At 36.8% G+C, this 14,055-nt stretch overlaps 1 protein-coding gene across 1 annotated transcript in view; it reads right to left on the bottom strand.

Annotated features, from left to right (window-relative positions):
* The window catches only part of CFAP44 (cilia and flagella associated protein 44), a gene marked incomplete at its 5' end in the record, with an annotated part of 66,738 nt that overhangs the window by 11,652 nt on the left and 41,031 nt on the right, over window positions 1–14,055 (bottom strand). The window contains 5 exons of the mRNA XM_081327726.1: window positions 5,161–5,271; window positions 6,187–6,382; window positions 7,731–7,934; window positions 9,326–9,841; window positions 13,729–13,906. Coding sequence (XP_081183852.1) covers window positions 5,161–5,271; window positions 6,187–6,382; window positions 7,731–7,934; window positions 9,326–9,841; window positions 13,729–13,906 — 1,205 coding nt within the window. The remainder of the gene's footprint in view (window positions 1–5,160; window positions 5,272–6,186; window positions 6,383–7,730; window positions 7,935–9,325; window positions 9,842–13,728; window positions 13,907–14,055) is intronic.

The following is a 14,055-nucleotide window of genomic DNA, read 5'->3' as shown; positions in this document are numbered from 1 at the left end:
TTACACAGAAGAACTATACAAGAATGAGCTTAACGTCCCTGATAATCACAATGAGGTGGTCACTGACCTCGAGCCAGACATCCTAGAATGTGAAGTGAAGTGGGCCTTAGATAAGCTGAGCAACAACAAAGCTAGTGGAAGTGACAGTATTCCAGCTGAGCTATTCAAAATCTTAAAAGACAATGCAGTAAAAGTGCTACACTCAATTTGCCAGCAAATTTGGAAAACTCAACAATGGCCACAGGATTGGAAAAGATCAGTTTACATTCCAATTCCAAAGAAAGGCAGTGCCAAAGAATGTTCAAACTATCGCACCATTGCACTCATTTCTCATGCTAGTAAAGTCATGCTTAAAATCCTACAAGCTAGACTTCAGCAGTATGTGGATCGAGAACTACCAGAAGTGCAGGCAGGATTTCGAAGAGGCAGAGGAACTAGAGATCAAATTGCCAACATACGCTGGATCATGGAGAAAGCTAGGGAGTTCCAGAAAAACATCTACTTCTGCTTCATTGACTATGCTAAAGCCTTTGATTGTGTGGATCATAACAAACTGTGGCAAGTTCTTAAAGAGATGGGAGTACCAGACCATCTTATTTGTCTCTTGAGAAACCTATATGCGGGCCAAGAAGCAACAGTGAGAACTGGACACGGAACCACTGATTGGTTCAAAATTGGGAAAGGAGTCCGGCAAGGCTGTATACTGTCGCCCTGCCTATTTAACTTATATGCAGAGCACATCATGAGAAAGGCAGGGCTAGATGAATCAAAAGCTGGAATTAAGATTGCCGGAAGAAATATCAACAACCTAAGATACGCAGATGATACCACTCTAATGGCAGAAAGTGAAGAAGAACTAAAGAGCCTCTTGTTGCAGGTGAAGAAGGAGAGTGCAAAACTTGGGTTGAAACTTAACATTAAGAAAACCAAGATCATGGCATCTGGCCCTCTCAATTCCTGGCAAATAGATGGGGAAGAAATGGAGGTAGTGACAGATTTTATTTTCCTGGGCTCCAAGATCACTGCAGATGGGGACTGTAGCCAAGAAATTAAAAGACGCTTGCTCCTGGGGAGGAAAGCCATGGCAAATCTAGACAGCACACTAAAAAGCAGAGACATCACCCTGTCAACAAAAGTGCGTATAGTCAAGGCTATGGTCTTCCCAGTTGCAATGTATGGCAGTGAAAGTTGGACCATAAGAAAGGCTGAGCGCCAAAGAATTGAGGCCTTTGAACTGTGGTGCTGGAGAAGACTCCTGCGAGTCCCTTGGACCGCAAGGCGATCAAACCGGTCAGTCCTAGAGGAGATCAATCCTGACTGCTCTTTAGAAGGCCAGATCCTGAAGCTAAAACTCAAGTACTTTGGCCACCTAATGAGAAGGAAGGACTCACTGGAGAAGAGCCTAATGCTGGGAAAGATCGAGGGCAATAGAAGAAGGGGACGACAGAGAATGAGGTGGCTGGATGGAGTCACTGAAGCAGTAGGCGTGAGCTTAAATGGACTCCAGAAGATGGTAGAGGACAGGAAGGCCTGGAGGAATGTTGTCCATAGGGTCGCGATGGGTCGGACACGACTTCGCAGCTAACAACAACAACATTCTGGAATACACTTTTAAATAAATATGCATATTTTTGAACTGCACAAATGCCAGCCATTAGGATCATCAATATTACTTTAATCATAAGTTTTAGAGTTCCTGCTCTGAAATAAAAGTACCAAGAGAAGTGATAAAGCAATGAAACTGTGAAATTCCCTCAGCCAGGAAGAGTGGATTTGGAAATTCCTGAAATCTTAGCTGGTAAATTGCCTTGGTGATTCTTCGTGAAATAGCAATTTGTTAGGATTAGGAAGGGAAGAAAAAGTGATAGTGTGGGGCTGAGCAAAAATGGTAGAGTGGGAGTAGAAAAAGCAACAATCAAAGCTAATTGCAAAGGCTGTGATGGTTTGGGAATGGAAGTATTATGAAAAAGAAGAAAGCAGAACATACTAATTGTGGGAAGATACTGGAAGAATTGAAAAGACCCAATACTGGGTCAACCTTCACCTCTTTCTGTGCTCTTCTGTTTAGAGAACTCTGCCCACTAAAAGTATAAAATCAAATCCTCAATATCAATAGGAGAGAATATTTGTAGCTCAAGGTTTTGAACTAGGGGATCCTTGGTGCTCTCTGAGCTTGGTTGTTTTCTTGCAGATGTTTCATTACCAAACTAGGTAAAATCACCAGTGATTACCTAGTTTGGCAATGAAACATCTGCAAGGAACCATCCAAGCTCAGACATCACCAGGGATCCCACAGTCCTCCATAAGGTGTTGATTCACAACTTGAAGGGGGAGGGGCTCATGGATTCATAGGTCCTGTTAGAAAAATGTAGCTGCCTATGGCGGATCCTTAGTTGCATTCCTACCTGCACCACAAATGCCTTGGTAACGATAACTAATGTCTCCCCATCACACATTGCAAGCTTCGATTAATATAGAATGCAGGGGTCAAACTGCTAACAAAACAATCCAGCTACTGCATGATAATTCTAATTTTGACATCAGTGCATGGTTAGCAATAATCTTCTTTTCTTTTTGTGCTGTTTATTTTGTTCCTCTAGCCATATGTGGCAAAGCCCTATGCGGCAAAGCATTGAGTTACATTGTGTACTGCCTTGCCAAAGTTGATTTTGCCAAGTCTGAATATCCTAGGCTGAGCTGCTCAAATCCCTCCTCCCCAGAAAGCACATGGAACTTGGATCAGGCAATAAACTTTCTCTATAGTGGCACCATGCCCTGGAACAAGGGTCTTCAAACTTGGCCCTTTTATGACTTGTGTACTTCAACTCCCAGAATTCCTCAGCCAGGCACACTGGCTGAGGAATTCTGGGAGTTGAAGTCCACAAGTTATAAAAGGGCCATGTTTGAACACCTGTGCCCTGGAACATTGTACTTATAAAGTAGCAGAATTACTAATAATGCCCTTTCTCCTAACATATGAGGGCAATTTGGAAAGAAACCTCCATTTGGTTATCAATGACAGACACTCACAGATACAGAGCTTTTATTATACACATTAGAAAACTACTATATTACATTACCTTTCGATATAATCACCATTCAGATTGAGGCACTTGTCATAACAACTTACAAGTTTTGAAATTCCTTAGCGGCAGTTGCTCGGCGCCAAATCTGGGCTATGGGGGGGGGGGTGATCATAAACATCCCAATGGAACTGCTTCAAACGTTCTTGAGTGTGTCTACCGGTGTGCAGGCAAGCATTATCGTGAACCAACACCACACCGGAAGTCAGCATGCCTCGACGCTTGTTATGGATGGCTCGTCTGAGCTTTTGTAACGTTTCACAGTAGACTTCTGAATTGATGGTCGAACCATGCCCCATGAACTTCACTAGCATTACTCCTTTGGTATCTTCACATTTGGTGAGATTTTCTATGGCATCACTTCCAGTGTGGTATTGGTTCACGATAATGCTCGCCTGCACACCGCTAGACACACGCAAGAACTTTTGAAGCAGTTCTGTTGGGATGTTTATGATCAACCCCCCCCCCATAACCCAGATTTGGTGCCGAGCAACTACTACTAAGGAATTTCAAAACTTGTAAGACATTATGATAAGTGCCTCAATTTGAATGGCGATTATGTCGAAAAGTAATGTAATGTTGTAGTTTTCTAATGTGTATAATAAAAGTTCTGTATCAGCGAGTGTCTGTTATTAATAACCAAACGGAGGTTTATTTCCAAGTTGGCCTTGTATTACAAGGCAAAGAAAATCACACTGTTAGTTCTAGCTGACCATGCATATTCTGCCTTAGTGTGTGTTTTGTTCTGTGTTGATTGCTTTTTCTTTCCCTTTTGTACATTGCTCAGAGCTTAAAGATATTGCAAATAAATAAATATAATAAATATCCACGTTGGGTAATATATGAAAAAGAAAGCAATCAAAGGACAGAAATTATTTTCTTCACCGATCTATTCTTTTTTCATCTATTAATTTATTTGCAAATTTCAGCAATAATAATAATCATCAACTTTATTGCTATTATTATATAACAGAATGATAACAATAAAAGATAGCTGGAGAGAGCAAAGGGAAAGAGAGGGAGAAGTCATATTGAAAATGTCAATATACTGGGAATTCTGGGAGTTGAAATCTACACATCTTCAGGGTTGCCAAGGTTAAAAATATTGGTTTATGGTAAAAATGATCCTAGTGAACTTTCCCTGGGACCAAAACAATAGTGAGAATCCCCAAAATTATACTACAGTATTTCACTATTGTTGGGTGACCCTATATCTATGAAGATTGAAGAATACTATTGTAAATGCAAATCATAGTAGAATGTCACAGAGAAAATTTTTAAGTTTTCTCCATGATTTATACATAAAAATTATTCTATAGAATAATGGTTTTGAAATAAATAATACCTCAGGCTCTGGCTATCCTTAGCTCTCATTATGGAGATTTCTGTTTATAAGATGTTATTGATTGAAATCGCAAGATGGCAGCAAAAGACTTAGTTCGAATTTGTACTCAAAGGGGGTTCTACCCTGATATCATTTTGAATAAAATCTATAACAATATGGAATTCTTCCCAGGGGCTCTTCAGTACTATTCCTATTTGGCATAGGAAAAGCCATCAAGATTTCATGTCACAGATAGCTTGCTACTTGTTCAGCATTAATAAGATAAGATGAGATGAGATGAGATAAGATGAGAAGAGAAGAGAAGAAAGAGAAAGAGAAAGAGAAAGAGAAAGAGAAAGAGAAAGAGAAGGAGAAGGAGAAGGAGAAGGAGAAGGAGAAGGAGAAAGAGAAGAGGTAGAGTAGGGTAGGGTACAGTAGGATAGGATAACCTTTATTGTTACTTTTTTCTGTGAACACACTGGCACACATTAAAAAATGAAATTATGAATGATTCAGAATCTTTATCAACTGTATCAGCACAACAAATCTACAGTCAGCAAGTAGGGATGTAATCTGTATGGCAAAGGTAAAGATGAATGAAGCTAAACTTTGGGAATGTTATGTTCTCCGGATACACAAGCACATTTTGACAATACATTTAAAAGTTGAAGTTTCTGTTGTTGAGAAAAGTATTTTATTGTTTCCAAATGTTGTATGAAGTTACTGATTTGCAGAAGGGATTGCCCTACTTACTTTTTGGACAAACAGTGTCATCAAAGACTTCATCCTCAGATCCTGATTCCTCTTCGTCACTCTCTAAACTAGACTCCTCTTCACTCTCTTCTTCACTTTCTTCATCTTCATCTGGAATGAAACAATGTGACCATGACACAGAAAATTAACAGAATCTAATCTATTGATAAGGGACGCGGTGGCTCAGTGGGTTAGGAGTTTGTCAATCAAAAGGTCGGCAGTTTGGAGGGTCAAACCCCGAGTGCCGCGTAGCAGAGTGAGCGCCTGTTACTCGTCCCAGCTTCTGCCAACCTAGCAGTTTGAAAGCACGTAAAAATGCAAGTAGAAAAATAGGGACCACTATGGTGGGAAGGTAACAGCGTTCCATGCGCCTTTGGCGTCTAGTCATGCCAGCCACATGACCACGGAGATGTCCTCGGACAAGCGCTGGCTCTTCGGCTTTGAAACGGAGATGAGCACCGCCCCCCAGAGTTGGAAACGACTAGCACGCATGTGCGGGGGAACCTTTACCTTTACCTAATCTATTGATTATAGTTTGATTTTCAGCTAAGAAAAGTTCAAAAACATGGGGAATATTATCAAGAACTGGAAAACAAAAAACAATACGTAACAAATTCTTGTTTGTCATTTGCTTTCTTTTTACATGCTACTTTCTTTCATTTGCTTTCTTTTTACATGCTACTTATTAAAAATATGCTTTCATTTTACAGGGAGTTGGAAGCAAAACATATACAGTATCAGGATGCACAGGCACAATATGGTATATCAAGGATTATATTAATTTCTATTAGTGATATGTGTCAGTGGATTTGTGTAAGAGAAAATAATCATAAAAAGTAATGTTAAAACAATAGCATTACTATAATTTATCTAACTTTTCTCTATAAAAACAGTACAGATGCTTTTTCTTAATAACTTCGACACACAGAAGAATTACTAGGTGAAAGTGTTTACTTTCATCTGCACTGTTATATGGAACTTTCTAAAAAGTAAAAAGATAATCAAGAAACTACGCTTCTGATTTACCTCCTTCACCTTCCACTTCTTTCTTCTTAACACGCTTGATCTTCTTCTTGAGGACTTTACTAAGGAATGCAGCAAACTTGTTATTTTCTCCCAAGGATGCTTGAAAAGTGGCATAGAGGATTTTTTCTCTTTCCTGGAGCTTTGCAATTTCTGTTTTTTTATTCTCTATTAGTGCAAGCCAGTCATTTAATTTATTCTTTTATTTTAAAAAAATTGAAAACAATAACACTAATTAATATTGATGTCAGTATTAACAATATGATATACATATACATAGAACTTGATTTAAATTCTTAAGTTGAAAATGTCACTACTATTCTCTACCCAAAAATATTAACACAAGTAATGGGGAACTGGAACAAACTCCTCCATCTTCAAATTATACTGTGAGAATTCTAGTCAGAATGCATTAAGGAAATAAATCCAGACAGTGCTGACACCACTCCCATCTATACAGTATGTCCATCTTTCCTGCCTCTATAAGAACAGCCTCTGTACATTGAATTTTATGAATGTAAACCATGATGCAACAGATACACAGATTCACATCACACAATTATCTTTTGAAATAAGCAATCCTATATAACAGGGGTGTCAAACTCAATTTCATTGAGGGCCGCATCAGCATTGCGGTCGCCCTCAGGGGGCCAGGGTGGGTGTGGCCTACTGGGTGGGCGTGGCTAGAGTGCGTATGGCCTACTGGGTGGGCGTGGCCAGTTCTACATCGTTCGCATCAAGGGTGCCTATGGGGGCATGGGCAGGAGTGGAACAGATCTGAGGGTCTCTGGCAGAAGGAGGGTCTCTGGGCCAGGGCCAAGGCAGTGGGGGCCGTTCCCTCACTGTTTCCAGGATGGCTTCGCGGGCCACATGAAACCACTTTGCGGGCCGGATCCGGCCCCCGGGCCTTGTGTTTGACATGTCTGCTATATAAATACCATAAAAAGTAGGAACCAAAAGAAATTAAACAAAAGAGAAAAGAAAAACACTCAAATCTACTTTATACAATGCCATTTGCTATATTTCTCTATCTTTTTCTATCTTTCCAAACTGTTCTTGCTTCCAGCATGCCCATATACCAAATTATAAACCACTTTTTGTTCTTTAAACTTGTCACCTAATTCTTTTTGAGAAACATATCAACTCCATCCAATCTTCCTGTCTACCTTTTCACTATTTATGTTTTGCAATGCAATCCTTATTCAGCTGCCCAGAGTTGGTCTGAAGTTTGGTTGACACCAAAATCAAATCATATCAAATCAAATCAACCAACCAATCAATCAATCCTCTTTAAATCAATATTTCTTCCATAAAGATAATTCACTTTTGTGTTCATTCTACACCCACCCATCTTAGAAACCTAGCTCTTCTTGTTTTACTAAACAAGTATTTGGTAAGTATCTCAAGTATTCCACTTCCATTGTATTCAATTTAGTTTTATTTTTTCCTAACAAAATAAGTGTCTCAACAAAATACATTTTTGCAAGTATTACCTATCTTAATAACAGGTTAAGAAGAAGGCCTATATTGATGTATATATTACATACTTGCATTTCTTCTTCTTCACTGACAAGGCTGTAGACACGTTCTTGGAGAATGTCCTCATGTTTTTCAAAATTCTTTAGGAGAAGCAGTTCTTCGAACCAAGTGATGTGGCGCAGATCAGCGGTTTTCATTAGTATGTCCAGCTTCATCTTTTGGTGACGGAGAAGGCGAAGCTCAGCATCAAAGGTGATCATCAGCTCATCTATCTGAAAAGCAAGTAAAGAAAGAAATCATGGGAGAAAAACAATAATATAAATTAGACAACACACAATCTAAAAACTGTATCCTATGAAGATAATAATTTCAAACAATATTTGAATTTAATTGGGAGCCACCCAGAGTTGGCTGAAAGATGGGTAGCTGTATAAATATTTTAAAATAAATACATTAATAAATATCATTTATATTGTATTTATTATTTGTATTTATTTATTTTAATTATGTTTATTACTTATATTTATTATCATGGTATGTTTAAGTTTTATTATATATTTATTCATTTTGCCACCCATCTCACCATGTGGTGACTCTGGGAGACTTACACTGATAAAAAGAATAAACCAATATGAAAACATATATATAATAAGAATAAACACTATAAAAATACAGCTAAAACTAAAAGATGGGGATAACAAGTTGTTTAAAAAAGGTAAAAGTTGTTTAATTTGTCTGCAAACATATCATTCCAATTTGGCTTTTCTCAAGGAAAAATAATATAAGGGTTTCAGTTATTCTAAAACACAATCTAATTGATGTTTGAAGCAGTATTACAAATTGTGTCAGGTCTAGTCAGTATGTTAATGCCAGATTTGTACAATTTCAGCTATTGTAATCCTTGCCAGCATGCCTTTCTAATGATGATTACGGGTGCTCCAACTGTATACATCTTGGAGAAGTTTGTGTTAAGACCAAATTTAGGAACTATTTAGTGTTGTTGGTGTAATCCTATTTCTGTTAGAAACTGAGTTGCATAAATGTGAATATTGCATACAAACATGAATATTAACCTTGATTTCAAAATCTTATTAGAAATGGACTAGTTGCTGACATATTTTATAAGATATATTCATATCATTCCAATTTGCTTTTCTCAAGGAAAAATAATATAAAGGTTTCAGTTATTCTAAAACACAATCTAATTGATGTTTGAAGCAGTATTACAAATTGTGTCAGGTCTAGTCAGTATGTTAATGCCAGATTTGTACAATTTCAGCTATTGTAATCCTTGTCAGCATGCCTTTCTAATAATGATTACGGGTGCTCCAACTGTATACATCTTGGAGAAGTTTGTGTTAAGACCAAATTTAGGAACTATTTAGTGTTGTTGATGTAATCCTATTTCTGTTAGAAACTGAGTTGCATAAATGTGAATATTGCACACAAACATGAATATTAACCTTGATTTCAAAATCTTATTAGAAATGGACTAGTTGCTGACATATTTTATAAGATATATTCATTTTATAATATTGTTTTAAACAATGTTTCAAAATATATACAATAAGTATTTCTATTGTAATATTTTAATTATGAGAAACAAAAATATAGAAACAGGAAATAATTTTACATGTATAATATCTTCAAAGCAACTTCTCACCCTCTTGATCAAAGTTTCCTGCAGATGAACATTTCTTATCTCCTCCCTCTGTCTGATTTCCAATTCCAGATCTGTTGGTTCTGCTGGCTCAAGCTCATATATTTTAGGTGGTGGCTCAGTAACTCCAGATGGTAGTCTCCCTGGCCTTAAACCTGCAATCCGACTACTCTCTATTTCCTTGATTGAAGGACTATGAAGAAATCCTCCACCAAATCCTCCTAAACTTCCAGACTCTACAGAAGGAATCAATGATACTGTTATTTTTAACTTCTCTTGCTCTTCTGCTTCTTGCTTGAATTTCAAAAGCATGTCAAGATCATACTGGAAATGTTTTTCTGGTGTCTCCTCTGGAAGTAGTTGAGGAACCGAAGGTATTGGCAGATGTTTGGATGGATCCAGAGATGACTGTATATCTTTCAATTCTTGTACTACACACTGAATCTCTTCTATAATAGCAACTTTAAGATCTCGGAGAGACACAATCCATTTGTTCATCGTCAGTTTTTTCTCATGTATCTGCAAAGAAGAGAACAAGTCACTTTTATTAGGTAGCAAATGCTTTATTAGGTAATTATTTCTTTCAAACTGCAGTAATTTAAACCTAAATAATTAAAACACTACGCAAATGAAACCACTGTTGCTCTCAGTTATCTTTTACTGGATATCATAGAAAGTCAATGTACATAGGTGCTATATTTAATGCATTATTTTTTGTGATTTTTTTGGGTGCCTTCAAGTCAGTTTTTGACTCCTGGTCACTACATGGTCTAGTAGTTCCTATGGATTTCTTGGCAAGGTTTTTCAGGAATGGTTTGTGATTTCCTCCATCCTAGCCTGAGAAAGAGAGACCAGCCCAAGGTCTCCTCCCAGCTGGCTTTGTGCCTAAAGTGGGACTAAAACTCATGAACTTCCAGTTTTTAGACTGATGCCTTAACTATTACACCAAACTAGCTTTCTACTTTTAATGTAGCAGAACTATTTGTACTGATTTCCTGTATAAGAACTATAACCTCCTACAGGCAGAACATACCTTGATCTTAGAAAGATGTATGCTTAGAATATAGAGTGCAGTATTCTGAATTAAAATCTTGGTTTCCAGAACCTTTGAATGGCAATTATTTAAGATTCAAACAAAATGGTATGTCACTAAGCATGGTTAAAGTATAGGATATTAAAGTGATGATACTTAATAACTAAGCATGTCAGCAAAAGAGAAGTATTATCTGAAAGCATATTGTTCTGTCTGCACTCTTTCTTGGCATCTTTTTTATTTTATTTGTATCATTTCATTACTTTTGTTCTTTTAAATGCATTTACTACATTATTTTTAAGTAGTTATAATCAGCTCCAATCCCAAAAGACTTTGGAGAGCACAACGTTAATTTTTTTAAAAAAATCCAGGACAGTATAAAAAACAAAGAACCCTCAGAAAGAAAAATTAAAACCCAAGCACAAAAATAGGCACCCACAGTCAGTTGAAGCAGAAAGTATTTAATAACTGAAACCTTTTTTTGCAACTACAACAAGGTAAGGGCTGCAGATACTGCTGGAGGGACAGTATTCCAGAAAGAAGTGGCAATTACTGAGCAGTCATGCTGCCTTCTATCCAGTGGTGGGATTCAGCCATTTCGCACCAGTTCGGCAGAACCGGTAGCTAATTTTTTGTTGCCCAGACCCAGAATGGACTTCTGGAAGCGGCATCCACACAGAGAACCAGTAGTTCACATATTTGGATCCCACCACTGCTCCTATCTTGCAAACCTTATGACAGGTGGGAACGTTCAGCAGCCCCTCTCTCAATTAAGAGACCAATGGACAGATTCAATTCTCACAATTATTAAATCATCTTTCAAAGATTTCTGGGTCAAAAATTGAATTATAAACAGTCAATAGGTGAAAATATGGTTACCCATCCATTTAAGGCAGGCGTGGGCAATTAATTTTCCCAAGGGACAAGATAAGAATCTGGGACTGTCGTGGAAGGCTGAACCAATATAACCTGATTCTCTGTCACCTCAATTTCTCGGGTTGCTCCAGGCAAGGGTTGAGCGCAGCATAGGTCAGCAAAGCACTTTGTCTCCTCACTCTTTTGAGGCCACCAGCTAACTGAAAGAATACACAGCAACTACACAGAAACAAGCCTGACCCAACTTCCTCTCATGCCCCCTGTGGCGTGCTTATTTACATTTGATTTCTAATTTCAGATTGACCTCATGTGGGCTGGACAGGGACAGCCAAAGAGATGTGGCTTGGGGGGCATAGAATGCCCAGGTCTGATTTAAGAAGTATCAATTCCATATATGAAATCTGTATGTGTATACTTAAACATATAACTCAGTAATATGCAATATAAATAACACCTCTGAAGAAATTTCTTGGGATACTCATAGATAGGAGTCATTAAACCTCAATCTTTGGAGAAAGGTGAATGCTCTTAAAATGAATATTATTCTCAGATTAATTTATATTCTGAGAGAAATTCCTGTTCAAATATCATAAATTCTTTGTTTAGAACGGTTCTATGGAGTTTTTCAGTTCTGAAAAAATCTCTACAGAAAATGCAAATACCAATTAATGGGGGAAGATTCAGTTTTCTAAGTTTGGAGCTATATCATCGAGCTTATTTGTTGTCAAATACAGGAAGCCAACAATCTGTGTTAATTTTCCAATTTGGGCAACTTTGAAATTACATGTATAGCAGCTTTGGTTGAATGGACTGTATTAGGATCTAAACACAATAGAACTCTTGGTTGCTGGAAACAATTATATCAGTTAAAAAACTATGCAATGTAATAATCCTTTTTCCCATGTTAAACTGAATTTATGGGGAAACCTAGCATTAAAATTTGGAAAAAGATGGTGACATGGAAAAAATGCATGAAGAGGGATACTGACTTTGGACCAATTGATAGATGAGGATTTTTAACATATCTCTGCTAACAGACAAATATTATCTATCAGACGTAACTCAGTGGCATTATTTTCAGCTACAACAACTGTTAACAACATTGTTTAAAGCAGCAGCAGTTGACTGCACTAAGTTTTCTAAGATACCCAAGATACTAGAACTGGTTATATCTTTTAAAAATAAAAAGCCTACTATTGAATTAGTTTTTATAGATATTTGTTATCAATAAATCAATTTGATATGCAGATATTAAAAGATGAGTGGAATAAAGAATTAGAGGTTCCTATATTGCTTAGACCCGATGGGAGAGTGTGGTTGGTTTTTTTGCCTCCATAGCAAGAGGGTCAATGGACTTATGCAACAAAAAAATATTTAGAATTTATTGAACTCCAATATATATGTACAGAAATATTTTGTTGGAAATGTAATAAGCACATTGCTGCTTTAAAATATGTTTTTCCAGTGACCTATACTGGAAACGTATTTACTAAGTTTGGGAGAAAGTAGCGAATTATATAAATGCGAATATATGACAAAAAGTAAATTTTTCAGAGAACAATATTTTCTTGAATAACATTTCTAGTACATGGAATTTGATAACTAGGCAACATAAATGGATTCTCCATGACCTTTACTACAGCTAAAAGACTAATATCGCAACACTAGAAAGGTAAGATCCCATTTACTCAATGATTGAAGATCTGATTACATTTACTACTTATGAGCTGATTGCCTACAGATAATAGACCTTGTATCAATAAGTATAATGAAATATCCTCAACTTACAACCACATTGGGACAGGAATTTTCATCATGTTGTAGTGGTAAATTGAATTAGTTACAAGGGTAGACAAGATTTTTGGCAGTCATTAAGTGAATCACTTCTGTTGTTAAATGAATCACACAGTTAAGTAAATCCAGCTTCCCTAATGGATTGGGGTTTTTTGCCATTTCTTGCCGGAAATTGGCAAAAAGCTCTCAAATCGTGATCACGTGACTGCAGGATGCTGCAAGCATTCAGAAATGGAGCCAGTCAACTCCCAAATTGCAATCATGTGACTGTGAGGGTACCACAGTCGTAAGTGCAAGTACAAGTCATGAGTCACTTTTTCCAAGGGCATTGTCATTTAATAAGCATGATTACATAAGTATATTGGAAATGCACATACACAAACAGTTGCAAAATGTTTGCATTAGATAATTATATATACCATTGTAACTGTAATTGTAATATATACAATATATTTAAATGTATTAATTTTTCTCTTGTATTTTTCACTGATTTTTTTTCATCACGTTATGATTTTTTTTAATAATGTATTTTTGTTTTCCATTCCTGTGTCTTTTCCTTTTCCTGTTAACATATTAAGAGCAATAAAAATGTATGATAAAATAGTTAATAAACAGTTTAGTGCTACAGTTTAATTTCATCACACTGAATGCCTTCTGGGAGAAGAAGAGAAATCATATGATTCAGATCAATTATTTTACTTACAGCTGCTTCTAAAGCTTGCAGCTGCCTTGTTTTTTTATCAGCATTCATTCTCATATGCTCAGGAATTTTGTAGTTAGTGGCAGTTTTTAATTTGAAGTCCCCCATGTTCTCTTGAGCTTCTTTGATATTTGCTACATCTTGAGGATCCTCATAGTTATCACTTGGTTTGCTTTTGAATCTGCCAAGTTACAATCAAATATTATATAATAATAATTTACCTCTTTTTATATTTTCCAGTCATCCAAGAAACAAACTACTATAATTACTCAGTTCTTCCTTAGGTCTATATGAAAACATATTGATGTTCAAAGCAGAAAATAGTTGAAG

Source organism: Vipera berus (assembly GCF_964194415.1).
Source record: "Vipera berus genome assembly, chromosome: 4".
Lineage (NCBI taxonomy): Eukaryota > Metazoa > Chordata > Lepidosauria > Squamata > Viperidae > Vipera > Vipera berus.
This window is presented reverse-complemented; position numbering and strand designations above follow the sequence as displayed.